The following is an 11,739-nucleotide window of genomic DNA, read 5'->3' as shown; positions in this document are numbered from 1 at the left end:
TCTCTCTCACATCTCTCTCTCTCTCTCTCTCTCTCTCTCTCACACACACACACACACACACACTCCCTCCCTCCCTTCTTCTACTCTCTCTGAAAATCCTTGGGTGAGAATTAAAAAAAAAAAGAGGCAAAGAAACAAACTCACTCTATTAGACCAGACCTGGGCCCCCTGTTGTCCAGAGCCCGTGGGTCACAGTTCTGACATGCCTGCCACCTTTCATCTCCCAAAAGTCTCCTCTCTGGCCAGGGACTGAGCAAGGGTCTTCCTCTGCCGTTTTCACAGACACAGAGGTTTTATAATTTCATGGGGGTCCTGCTCCTGGTCAGGAGGATGCCAAAGCCCAGTTGAGAGGGGGGTGTTGGGTGGGCAGCTGAGCCCCCTCCCAATAAGGCCCTCTCTGCACCCAGCTTTGGGGTGCAGGGCATACCTGTGCCCCAGAAAACTGTGTCCTGATCCATGTCATGGGCCCTTGGTGTCATGAGCAAAGTCCGCATGTGACCAGGGTCAGCCTTCGGCTCTCTCTCTCTCACACACACACACACACACACTCCCTCCCTCCCTCCCTTCTTCTACTCTCTCTGAAAATCCATGAAAATCCTTGGGTGAGAATTAAAAAAAAAAGAGGCAAAGAAACAAACTCACTCTATAAGACCAGACCTGGGCCCTTGTTGTCCAGAGCCCATGGGTCACAGTTCTGACATGCCTGCTACCTTTCATCTCCCAAAAGTCTCCTCTCTGGCCAAGGACTGAGCAAGGGTCTTCCTCTGCTGTTTTCACAAACAGAGAGGTTTTATAATTTCATGGGGGTCCTGCTCCTGGTCAGGAGGATGCCAAAGCCCAGTTGAGAGGGGGGTGTTGGGTGGGCAGCTGAGCCCCCTCCCAATAAGGCCCTCTCTGCACCCAGCTTTGGGGTGCAGGGCATACCTGTGCCCCAGAAAACTGTGTTCTGATCCATGCCATGGGCCCTTGGTGTCATGAGCAAAGTCCGCATGTGACCAGGGTCAGCCTTCGGAAGTTGGGGTCTCCTGCGTGTCCCAGAAGCCTGAGAGGCAGGTCCCGGGCAGAGGGAGAGAGGCCGGGGACTTTCCCTGGTCTGAGTAGCCTGGCTCCCTCCCCCCAGGAAGGAAGAGCAGACATTCAGAGCCCAGCGATAACCTCAGGCTGCCCCATGTCAGAAGAGATAAGCGATGAGCTAAGGGTGTGCTCACGAGGTCATGCTAGCCTTTCCCCACATCTCTTCCCGCCTCCCCTCTGGGTTTAGTGACACCATGTTGGTAACTGGAAAAATTGACAAACACTATAAATCAGAGCTGTTTTCTGGGAGAGCGGGTGTAGGGACACACCACAGGTGAAGGGACATGCTCCAGGCTACACAGCCCAAAGTCACCTTTTCCCCCATTGCAGCCTGAGCCTGGAGGGTGCTCCTGTCAGTGGGGCGACAGACATCGGGATGACACGCTGGTGCAAGCCCCCCTGAGGCGTGAGGAGGAAAACAGCTGGGGAATAGGCCACGCCTACTTGAGCCTCTCCTGCCAACCCCAACCTTCTCAGCTAACCCTTCTGGTCAGACCCACTCCTGAGACCCCTTTCTTACATCTCCATCCTCCGCTGAAGCCCCCAGTTCCTTGAGCAGGATGCCTAGGCTGCCTTTCAGAATGCCCCTAGTGGTACCCAGGGCTGCCATGGACCTAGCACACACATGGAATAGACTTGTCCAGCAGCAGAATAACCTGTGGTGGCACCTCTTCATTAGCCCATTTCTCAGATGAGAACATCAAGGCAGGACTCGGTAACATAGCCAAGAGCACAGGAATGAAATCAGGATGCAGATCTGTGTATGACTAGGTGGTGAGTCTCTGCTTTTAACCTCCAACTCCGGAAGGAGTGGAGCGGCAGGGAGTTCAGGCCCCGGGGATAAGGAGGATGATCTACTGTCCAGGGGCCTTTAGCCTATTTACTTCCCGCAGTGAGCTGACTTATTAGGAATCTAGCCTGGGCCCAGCTCCCAGAGCCTCAGGCCTGCCCCCTGAGCCTTCAGAACCTCTTCCTTCCCTTCTTTCAAGGGGTGGCTGGCTTTGGAGAGAGGGCAGGGGGCCATCTGCTTGCACATGGGCAAGGGCTGAGACAGGGCCCGGAAACCCCTAGAAGGGAATCCTCAGTTCTTGGAGACCGTGGAGTATCGGGCTCAGGAAATCCTGCTGCACGCAGTCTAAAAGGCTGCTGGGAGCAGAAGACCTGGCGGGAAATCCCAGCTGCAGGTGAGCCTTGAGGAGGCTGTTTTTTACATCAGAGCAATAGGAGCTGGGGGCAGGGAATGGTGAGGGAGGATGAGAAGGGGCAGGCAGAGGGAACTGTGGGAGAGCCTGGGCCTCTGTCCTTGCTGTGCCCTCCTGTGCTGCGTGTTCCTGAGCAGTCAGTGCCCCACTCTGCCCAGGTACCAAAGGGAAAGCGAAGGAAGTAACCCTCCCTGTCACCGGTTCCTGGAGGAGTTCACACAGATAACCCCTCTTCCTCACGCTCTCCCCACCTCTCAGACTCACTGTCCCTCCCCTTTCGTCTATTCAGCCGGGCTCCCACCTGCCCCTCTGCTCTATTCCTGTTCCCACTCCCTGCTCTCACCCTCCCTCCCCACCTCCCACCTGGCTCAGCCCTGACTGTCTGGAAAGACTCCAAGTCCCATGGGATGCAGTGAGCTGAGACCCGGAGCCCTGGGTTGGAATCCTGGTCTGTTGTTAACTTGCTGGGAGAGCTTAGATAAGTCATCACCTTTCTCCGGATTCCCGTTTCATTTTCTGTTTTGTTTTTGTTGTTTGTGCTTGTGTTGAATAAGTTCTTTATGTATTTTGGGTGTTAACCCCTTACCACATATATGATTTGCAAAGATTTTTCTCTCATCCAGTAGGTTACCTTTCCATTGTGATGGCTTCCTTTGCTGTGCAGAAGCTTTTTAGTTTGATGTGGTCCCACTGGTTTATTCTTGCTTTTGTTGCCTTTGCTTTTGGTGTCAAATACAAAAATTCCTTGTCAAGACCAATGTCAAGGAGCTTATTGTCTATGTTTTCTTCTAGGAGTTTTATGGTGTCAGGTCTTACATTCAAGCCTTTAATCCATTTTGGGTTAATTTTCGTGTAAGGTGCAACCTAGTGGTTTCATTTCATTCTTGTGCAGGTGGCTGTCCTGTTTTCCCAGCACCATTGATTGTTCTTTCTTCATTATATATTCTCATTCCTTTGTCATAAATTAATTGGCCATGCCTGTGTGAGTTTATTTCTGGGCTCTCGGTTCAGTTCTGTGATCTATGTCTGTTTTTATGCGCAAACCATACTGTTTTGATTACTATAGCTTTGTAATATAGTTTGAAATCAGGGAACATGATGCCTCCAGCTTTGTTCTTTCTCAGAATTACTTTTTGAGGTTCCATACAAATTTTAGTGTTGTCTATTCTATTTCTGTGGAAAATGCCATTGGAATTTTTTATAAGGATTGCATTGAATCTGTAGGTTGCTTTGGGTAGTATGGATGTTTTAACAATATAAATACTTCTCATCCATGAACACAGGATATTTTTCAATTATTTATATCTTCAATTTCTTTCATTAAGTCTTATAGTTTTCAAGTATAGGTCTTTCACCTCCTTGGTTAAATTTACTTATAGGTAATTTTATTCTCTTGATGCAATTATAAATGTGATTATTTTCTTAATTTCTCTTTTTGATAGCTCATCACTAGTATATAGAAACACAACAGATTTTTGTCTATTGATTTTGTATCCTGCAACCTTACTGAAGCCCATTTGTTCAATGTGACCATTTTATCCAGAGTTAGTCCCTGGCCTGCCCATGAGCCAGGAAGGAAACTGGCCTGGCCTCTCAGGCACATCAGGGCATGAGCGGGCCCAGACCCACCTGCACCCAGCAGTTATCTGTCCCCCTCCCTCCTGAACCTGAACTTGCCAGACCTTGGCAGGTCCCAGGAGGATCCGAAGCTGGGGCATTGCTAGAGGAAGCAGGACAGGCCTGGGCTCTCCGCCACTCTTGACCAATCCCGGCTCACTCTGGCCTCTCCTGGGTGGCACCCAGGGGAGTTTTTGATCTCTCCTGTGGAGGGTGTGCTGCGGGTCCGGAAGGATGTGGAGCTGGACCGGGAAACCATTGCCTTCTATAACCTGACCATCTGTGCTCGAGACAGGGGGGTGCCCCCACTCAGTTCCACGGTGAGTCTGGGGCCCCCATTCTACTGGCTTTACCTTGCTGCCCCCTGAACTCTCCATGGAGACTCCTGTCTCCAAGCCCAGAGAGGCCACGTGCTCTCAGGGCCCCTAACAGACTTGTGAGTGGATCTTGGGGCTCGCCCAGGGGGGCTGGACCTGGGGCCCAGCAGCCATGGCCACTGCAAGTTGTCTCCCCCCAGCAGCTCTCTGGGGAGGCCGCCTTGTGAGCGGGCCTCTGCCCCTGCCATTGCCACTTTCAGCTCGCCTCTGCCTCTACCTTCTCTGCTTTCCTCTTACCCTCATTTTCATCTCCTTGCCTTGTTCATTATCATTTTCTTCTTCCTCCTCCTCTGTCTTCTCCATGGTCCTCAACTGCACCTTCCTTCCTCCCTCACCACCCCTTCGCTCTCCTGCCCTGCCTCACTCCTCGCCTGCTCCTTGGCTACCATGTCCACCATCCCTTTCTCCCTCTCTCTCCTCTCTGTCTCCTCACACCCCCACTTCTGCTGTCGGTCACCTCTTCTTCCTCTCCTCCTCCCCTGACGCGCCCCAGATGCTGGTGGGGATTCGGGTGCTGGACATCAATGACAATGACCCTGTGCTGCTGAACCTCCCCATGAACGTGACCATCAGTGAGAACAGCCCCGTCTCCAGCTTCGTCGCCCACATCCTGGCCAGCGACGCTGACAGCGGGTGCAATGCCCTCCTCACCTTTAACATCACTGCAGGCAACCGGGAGCGGGCCTTCGCCATCAATGCCACGGTAGGGCTGGAACTGACCCAGGGTGGTCCCCAGCGTTTTTCCTAAAAAGGGGGACCCTGCCCTAGAGGCTTTCCTACACCGCTGTCTGGTCTCCTTCTGGTTCCATTTCCTCCTCGAGCCTCCTTCCTCCACTAGGACTCAAGAGTCTCGGTGGGAAGCATGGAACCTGAGATTCCCAGCTGAGCCATCCCTGGGGTCCCCGTCACCCCCAAGGCTTAGCATGTGCAGATATGGGGCCAGAGCCTCAGTACCACTGGGCTCATTTGACATCTTGGAGTGTTACCAGCTGCTGGCATCACAGGGTCCTCAGAGGCCTCATCCCCTTGAGACAGCAGCACCTGGGCGCTGGGGGGTTGCTCTTGCCCTGGCGAGACCCTGCCGGCCCATTTCGGCCTTAGAGACCATGTCTGCGGTGACTTAAGGAGGTGTTACCAGCTGCTGGCATCACAGGGTCCTCAGAGGCCCCATCCCCTTGAGATAGCAGCACCTGGGCGCTGGGGGGCGCTCTTAGAGACCATGTCTGCGGTGACTTAGAGAGAATTCACAGGCACTTCAAGCGCAGGCAGAGCAGTTGGGCATCTGTGGCCAGAGCTCAAAGTGGGGAACAGGTCGCTACTGAGCTCACCAGCCCTCGCCTTCCCAGTCAGGGATCGTCACCGTGAACCGGCCCCTGGACCGCGAGCGGATCCCAGAGTACAAGCTCACCATTTCCGTGAAGGACAACCCGGAGAACCCGCGCATAGCCAGGAGGGTGAGGCTGGAGGGCATGATGAGGTGGGGGGAGCAGCCGGGCGCCTGAAACGTACAGGCGACCTGGCCAGGGGGTTGGATGCACAGGCCTTGGAGTGAGCAAGTGCTGGGTTCAAATCCCAGGCCTGCCTGTCAGCGGGCGTGTGACTTTGGCCAGGCAGTTTCTCTTTTTCTTCTGCAAAATGATGTCCCCAAGGTTGTGGAGAGGACTCAAAGGAGCCAGTACCTGCAAAGTGCTCAGCCTGGTGCCTGGCACATGGCAAACACTCCGGGAACTCAGCCATCATCTCCCCTCAAACCACTGACACTTGGGCACACACCACCGTTGTGTGTGCATGTGGCCTGCGTGCACTCACAGACACAGCTCTGGGGTGCTGGCAAGGTTGCATTTCCCCTGAAAGGGTGGCTTTTCCCTCAAAAGCCAAAGAAATGGTTTCTCTGTACTAAGAGGAGGTGGGTGTTGCAAGCAAACGGTCCCTTTGGGGGTAGGTTCAGCCATGAGGTCTGGGGCAGGGCCTTGACCAAGAGCCATTGGGTCTGGCTTAGCCCAGCTCTGCTTCTGACTAGTTGCATGGTTCAGCCAAGACACTACCCTTTCTGGGCCTCAGTTTCCCCATCTGTATAGGCCGAGGAGACTTGTAAGTCACTGGCCTCTCTCATTCTGTGCTCCTCTCTCTCCTTCTCCCACTTCCTCTCCCCTTCTTTCCTCTCCTGCTCTCACTCCCCGCCTCTGCCTGTGCTGTGGAGGGCCTGGGCCACGCTGGGAAGCAGCGGCATTGAGTGGTGGGAGTCAGGAGGCTTGGGGCTGGTCCCACTCTGCTGCTAATTGCCGTGCAGTTCATTCACCTCTGGGCCTCGGTTTTCTTGCCTCCGCAGTGGAGGTTCCGAGAGATCAGAACTATGACTGGTTTTTTAAAAACATGAAGTGCAGCCCTGGTGCGAGTTTGGCTGAACTCTGATAGGGCATCAGGCTGGCCTAGGAGGTCTGAAAGCCACCACTCATCTTGCTGCCTGCAGTCTTTCTTGCCAAGAGATGGACCTGATTAAATGCCATGCTCACCCCTCCTGCTGTGAACGTCACAGCGCCTCTGTGAAGGAGTTAAGATCCCATTTGCCAGATTGGAAAACTGAGGCCCAGCGAGGGGAAATGATTTGCTTAAGGCCGTGCAAAGAGCTGCTAGCACAGCAGGGACTTGAACCCAGGTCTCTAGACCCCCAGGATGGGCTTCTTTATTCCCCACCCTGTGCCCTGACCCCACATTTCTCAGCCTTCGGAGCACTTTGCTAGGACGTGCCTACAGCCTGCCCCCATCACGCCTCCCACAGGATTTCTGGGCCACGCTGGGAAGCAGCGGCATTGAGTGGTGGGAGTCAGGAGGCTTGGGGCTGGTCCCACTCTGCTGCTAATTGCCGTGCAGTTCATTCACCTCTGGGCCTCGGTTTTCTTGCCTCCGCAGTGGAGGTTCCGAGAGATCAGAACTATGACTGGTTTTTTAAAAACATGAAGTGCAGCCCTGGTGCGAGTTTGGCTGAACTCTGATAGGGCATCAGGCTGGCCTAGGAGGTCTGAAAGCCACCACTCATCTTGCTGCCTGCAGTCTTTCTTGCCAAGAGATGGACCTGATTAAATGCCATGCTCACCCCTCCTGCTGTGAACGTCACAGCGCCTCTGTGAAGGAGTTAAGATCCCATTTGCCAGATTGGAAAACTGAGGCCCAGCGAGGGGAAATGATTTGCTTAAGGCCGTGCAAAGAGCTGCTAGCACAGCAGGGACTTGAACCCAGGTCTCTAGACCCCCAGGATGGGCTTCTTTATTCCCCACCCTGTGCCCTGACCCCACATCTCTCGGCCTTCGGAGCACTTTGCTAGGACGTGCCTACAGCCTGCCCCCCATCACGCCTCCCACAGGATTTTGACTTGCTGCTGATCTTCCTTGCGGACGAGAATGACAACCACCCCCTCTTCACGGAGAGCACCTACCAGGCAGAGGTGATGGAGAACTCTCCTGCTGGTAGGTGCTGGGCCCACCCGGGAACTCCTGCTGCTGCCAGGCACCACCTGGTCCCAGAGGCCTGTGGATCCACCTCCTACCGGAGGTGGGCCCAGCTGAGGCCTGGCTGGGGTGGCAGCCTCACCACAGAGCTGGCGGGTGCCAAAGGTGTGGACGGGAGGGAGGGAAGCAGCTCCCAGGGGCTGGTGGGCCCGGGCTGCCAGTTCTCTCAGGGGCCACCAAAGAGGCCACAGGTGTAGTTGGAAGTGATCATTGGTCCTCAAAGTGGTCTGAGAGCAGCCCCAATGCTCCTCAAGAGGGACAGTGAGGTGTGAGGACCACCCAGGATGGGAGCAAGCCCACCCTCCCTGCTCCCTCCACGCCAGGAGCACCAAGCATCCTGGAGGCTTCTGGAAGCTTCAGGAGCATCTGTAATCAGGGCCTGTGTAGGCCAGCAGAGCTCTTCCCCACACACAGGCACTGAGCAGTCTCACCTCCCTTCAGAGTGACAGAATCTCCTTTTTCCTGTCCCCCAGGAGGTCCTCTCCCTCTTCCCCCAGCCCCCAAGCTCAGATTCCAAGTCAGAAAAAGATGAACTGAGAAGCTCCCTGTCTCTGGCTGGGTGCCCCCCTACGTGAACTTGTTTCTTAGTCCTGCCTGTGAATATGCTCATACATGTGCTAATACATGTTCACATCAAGCATATATGTGGGCTTACACACATGCACAGACACACATAGGCATGTGGGTGCCTATACAGTGCACTCCGTGTGCGGATGTGCCCACCTGCAGAGGCAGGCAGGCACACAGCCAGGGCGCCCAGGCCTGCACGTGCCCCCATGGCCATGTGAACAGAGCCCTGCACACACACATGCATTCCCAGTCATGTATGGTCAGACACCTGTATAAAGCACTGTGGACACACGTGGACAGACTGGGAGGAGTATGCATCCCTCGATAGGGCCCATGCACAGGGAGAGGATGTCAGGGAGCCCCCAGACCCTCCCTCGGAGTAGCCAGCCTCAAAGGCTGCTGGGAAGGCAGGCGTGCTCCGTGGGGGCCCTGAGGCGCTTGCTCACCACTGTTGTGTTTTCTCCCCAGCAGGGCTTTGAGGCCGCTCCCCGGCATCTGCGTCAGTCTGCCAAGGCTGCCGCAGCCGGCCCAGGGCCTCCCCACCCCGTCCACCTCACCTCCCTCTCATCCATTGTCAGCCATGGCTCACCGGGAAGGGGCGGGGGCGGGGGCGGGGGGCCGGGTTGGCCCTGCAGTGACCCCTCTCCCCCTGGTCCAGGGACCCCCCTCACGGTGCTCAACGGGCCCATCCTGGCCCTGGATGCGGACCTGGACATCTATGCCGTGGTGACCTACCAGCTGCTGGGTGCCCAGAGCGGCCTCTTTGACATCGACAACAGTACGGGTGAGGCCTCTGCACACCCAGCACTCCCGCCTGCCCACCTCTCCCAGCTGGGGCAGGAGGGGGCCGGGGCTGGGTCTAGGGCCTCCCCTGCCAAGCTGGGTTAGGGCACCTGGGGCCAGGTGAGATGACCCCGGAGGAGGCCTGGGGACAACACAAGGGACCTGCTAATACATAAACTCTCAGCCTAGACAGAGAGCCCCCAACCCACTCCTCCATCTCCCTGTGCCCAGCCAGAGGCAGGCCCCTAGTCAGCCAGAAGCAGCCAAAGCTCTGTCCCCAAAGCACCCCCAAAGGTCGCCAGAGACCACGTCACATCAGTCTGGTCCTAGACAGTAGACCAGTTGGGGGAAGGTGACACCAAGGAGGGACATACTAGCGCCTCTCTCAGCCGAGCAGGTCAATCCCTCACCTCGGGTCACCCATCTCAGGCAGGACTCTGAGACCGGCCGAGGGCACCTGGGAGGGGACAATCCCAGGAGATTGGCGCCGAGGGGACCTCCCTAAGCTTTGGTCGTTGAGCCTTTGGGGAAGAAAGTCATCTGTTGCTTTCTCTGCTCCTCTTTTCTCTCTTCCCGCATTGTGCTGGTCTTCCCACGACCCTCCTGGCCGGCTCTTGCCCTCTTTCCCCTGCACCCCTTTCCTCTGCGTCTCCCTGGCTGGGGGCCCTGGGCGTCAGGCGTGGTGACAGTGAGGTCCGGTGTGGTCATTGACCGGGAGGCCTTCTCACCTCCCGTCTTGGAGCTGCTGCTGCTGGCTGAGGACATTGGGCTGCTCAACGGCACAGCTGACCTGATGGTCACCATCCTGGATGACAACGACAACTGGCCCACCTTTAGCCCTGCTGCCCTCACCATCCACCTGCTGGAGAACTGCCCCCCAGGTGAGCAGGTGCAGGGAGCAGGCCGGCCCCAGGCAGGAGCTGTGGGTGGTCCGTGGGGATTGAAGCCTCACAGGTTGGAACAGAATCCACTCCCAGCGGGAGGAGGACAGGCAGCAGGGTGGGTGGAGAGAGCCCTGGAGAGGGAGTCAGGAGATCCAAGCCCCCCCTCGCTTCCTGTGTCTGATCCATAGTGTCTGGTCTGCAAAATGAGATTATTATTAAGAAATGTTCCTGGTTGAAAAGACTATTTTAAAGTCAAAATAGAATTAATGAGATGCCCATCAAAATCAAATAAGATCTTGGGGGTAAATTTTATTCTGAAAGTCATCTGGAAGAATGAGAACATTTTGCGGGGGGGGGGGGAAAGTATAATAAAACCAGATTTGCCTTCCCTGATATTAAAGCATATTATAGAACTGCAGTATTTAAAACCATATGATATGAGCTAAACTATCTGGGTAAAAGTAGCCCTGAAACAGATACCAGTAAATTAAAGAATAATATTAATGTGATACAGTGAAACATTAGTGAAAACTAATTAGTGTGCAAAACATCTATTAATGTTTAGTGTAGATTCCTACCCAATATAAGACACCAAAGTGAAGTCCAAAGACATTCTGAAGAAAAAATTTAAAAGTAGACCACAATAAAAAGTAAAAGAAAAGCTTTAGGTGAATATTTATCTGACCTCAGGATAAGAAAGTTCTAAGCATATAAGAAACAGAACTTAAAAAGGGGAAAATACTAAATTTTGGTGTTTATACATTTACACTTCTTTACTTCAAATAATTATAACCAATACTGGAAAGGCAAACAACAGACTGAAAAAAGATATTTGTCCCAAGTTATCATAATTACATAATTTGTATAAATTGATAGAAAAATAGGCAGAAGACAAAAACATACAATTTGCAGAAGATACAACTGATCATTAAATTATTAAAAATGTTCAAGCTCACAAATAATCAAAGAATGTAAAATGAAATAAGGTACTGTTTTCCTACAAAATTGCAAACATGGAAAGTCTATAAAAGATACATGCTGCCAGGCTGTGGTGAGAGGGTCCCCTGTGAACTGCCAACAAGTGCATGTTATTGTGATGTTTTTAGGAGAAGCCACTGTGCTCAGCTCCTCCCCACTTTCCCCCCAGGATTCTCTGTCCTTCAGGTCACAGCCACAGATGAGGACAGTGGCCTCAACGGGGAGCTGGTCTACCGAATTGAAGCGGGGGCTCAGGACCGCTTCCTCATCCACCCGGCCACGGGGGTCATCCGCGTGGGCAATGTCACCATTGACAGGGAGGAGCAGGAGTCCTACAGGCTGACCGTGGTGGCCTCTGACCGGGGCACCGTTCCTCTCTCTGGCACGGCCATCATCACCATCCTTATCGATGACATTAACGACTGCCGCCCCGAGTTCCTCAACCCCATCCAGACCGTGAGCGTGCTGGAGTCAGCCGAGCCAGGCACCGTCATTGCCAATGTCACGGCCATCGACCGTGACCTCAACCCAAAGCTGGAGTACCACATCGTCAGCATTGTGGCCAAGGACGACACGGACCGCCTGGTGCCTGACCAGGAGGACGCCTTTGCTGTGAATATCAACACAGGTACAAGGGCCTGCTCCCCATTCACCCCTGCTCCGGACTCCCTGCCCCAGTCTCTGCTCTCTGCTTTCTTCCCCCCCCTCCTCTTTGGTTCTCTCTCTCTCTCTCTCTCTCTCTCTCTCT

The 11,739-nt window shown here is 54.3% G+C and overlaps 1 protein-coding gene across 1 annotated transcript in view; it reads left to right on the top strand.

Moving 5' to 3' along the window:
• CDH23 (cadherin-related 23) overlaps positions 1-11,739 on the top strand; it is a 381,871-nt gene that overhangs the window by 348,900 nt on the left and 21,232 nt on the right. The window contains exons 39-45 of the mRNA XM_005882725.2: positions 4,080-4,213; positions 4,764-4,973; positions 5,617-5,724; positions 7,632-7,734; positions 9,005-9,130; positions 9,807-10,010; positions 11,161-11,619. Coding sequence (XP_005882787.1) covers positions 4,080-4,213; positions 4,764-4,973; positions 5,617-5,724; positions 7,632-7,734; positions 9,005-9,130; positions 9,807-10,010; positions 11,161-11,619 — 1,344 coding nt within the window. The remainder of the gene's footprint in view (positions 1-4,079; positions 4,214-4,763; positions 4,974-5,616; positions 5,725-7,631; positions 7,735-9,004; positions 9,131-9,806; positions 10,011-11,160; positions 11,620-11,739) is intronic.

This window comes from Myotis brandtii, unplaced genomic scaffold (assembly GCF_000412655.1).
Source record: "Myotis brandtii unplaced genomic scaffold, ASM41265v1 scaffold735, whole genome shotgun sequence".
Taxonomy (NCBI): Eukaryota; Metazoa; Chordata; class Mammalia; order Chiroptera; family Vespertilionidae; genus Myotis; species Myotis brandtii.
This window is presented reverse-complemented; position numbering and strand designations above follow the sequence as displayed.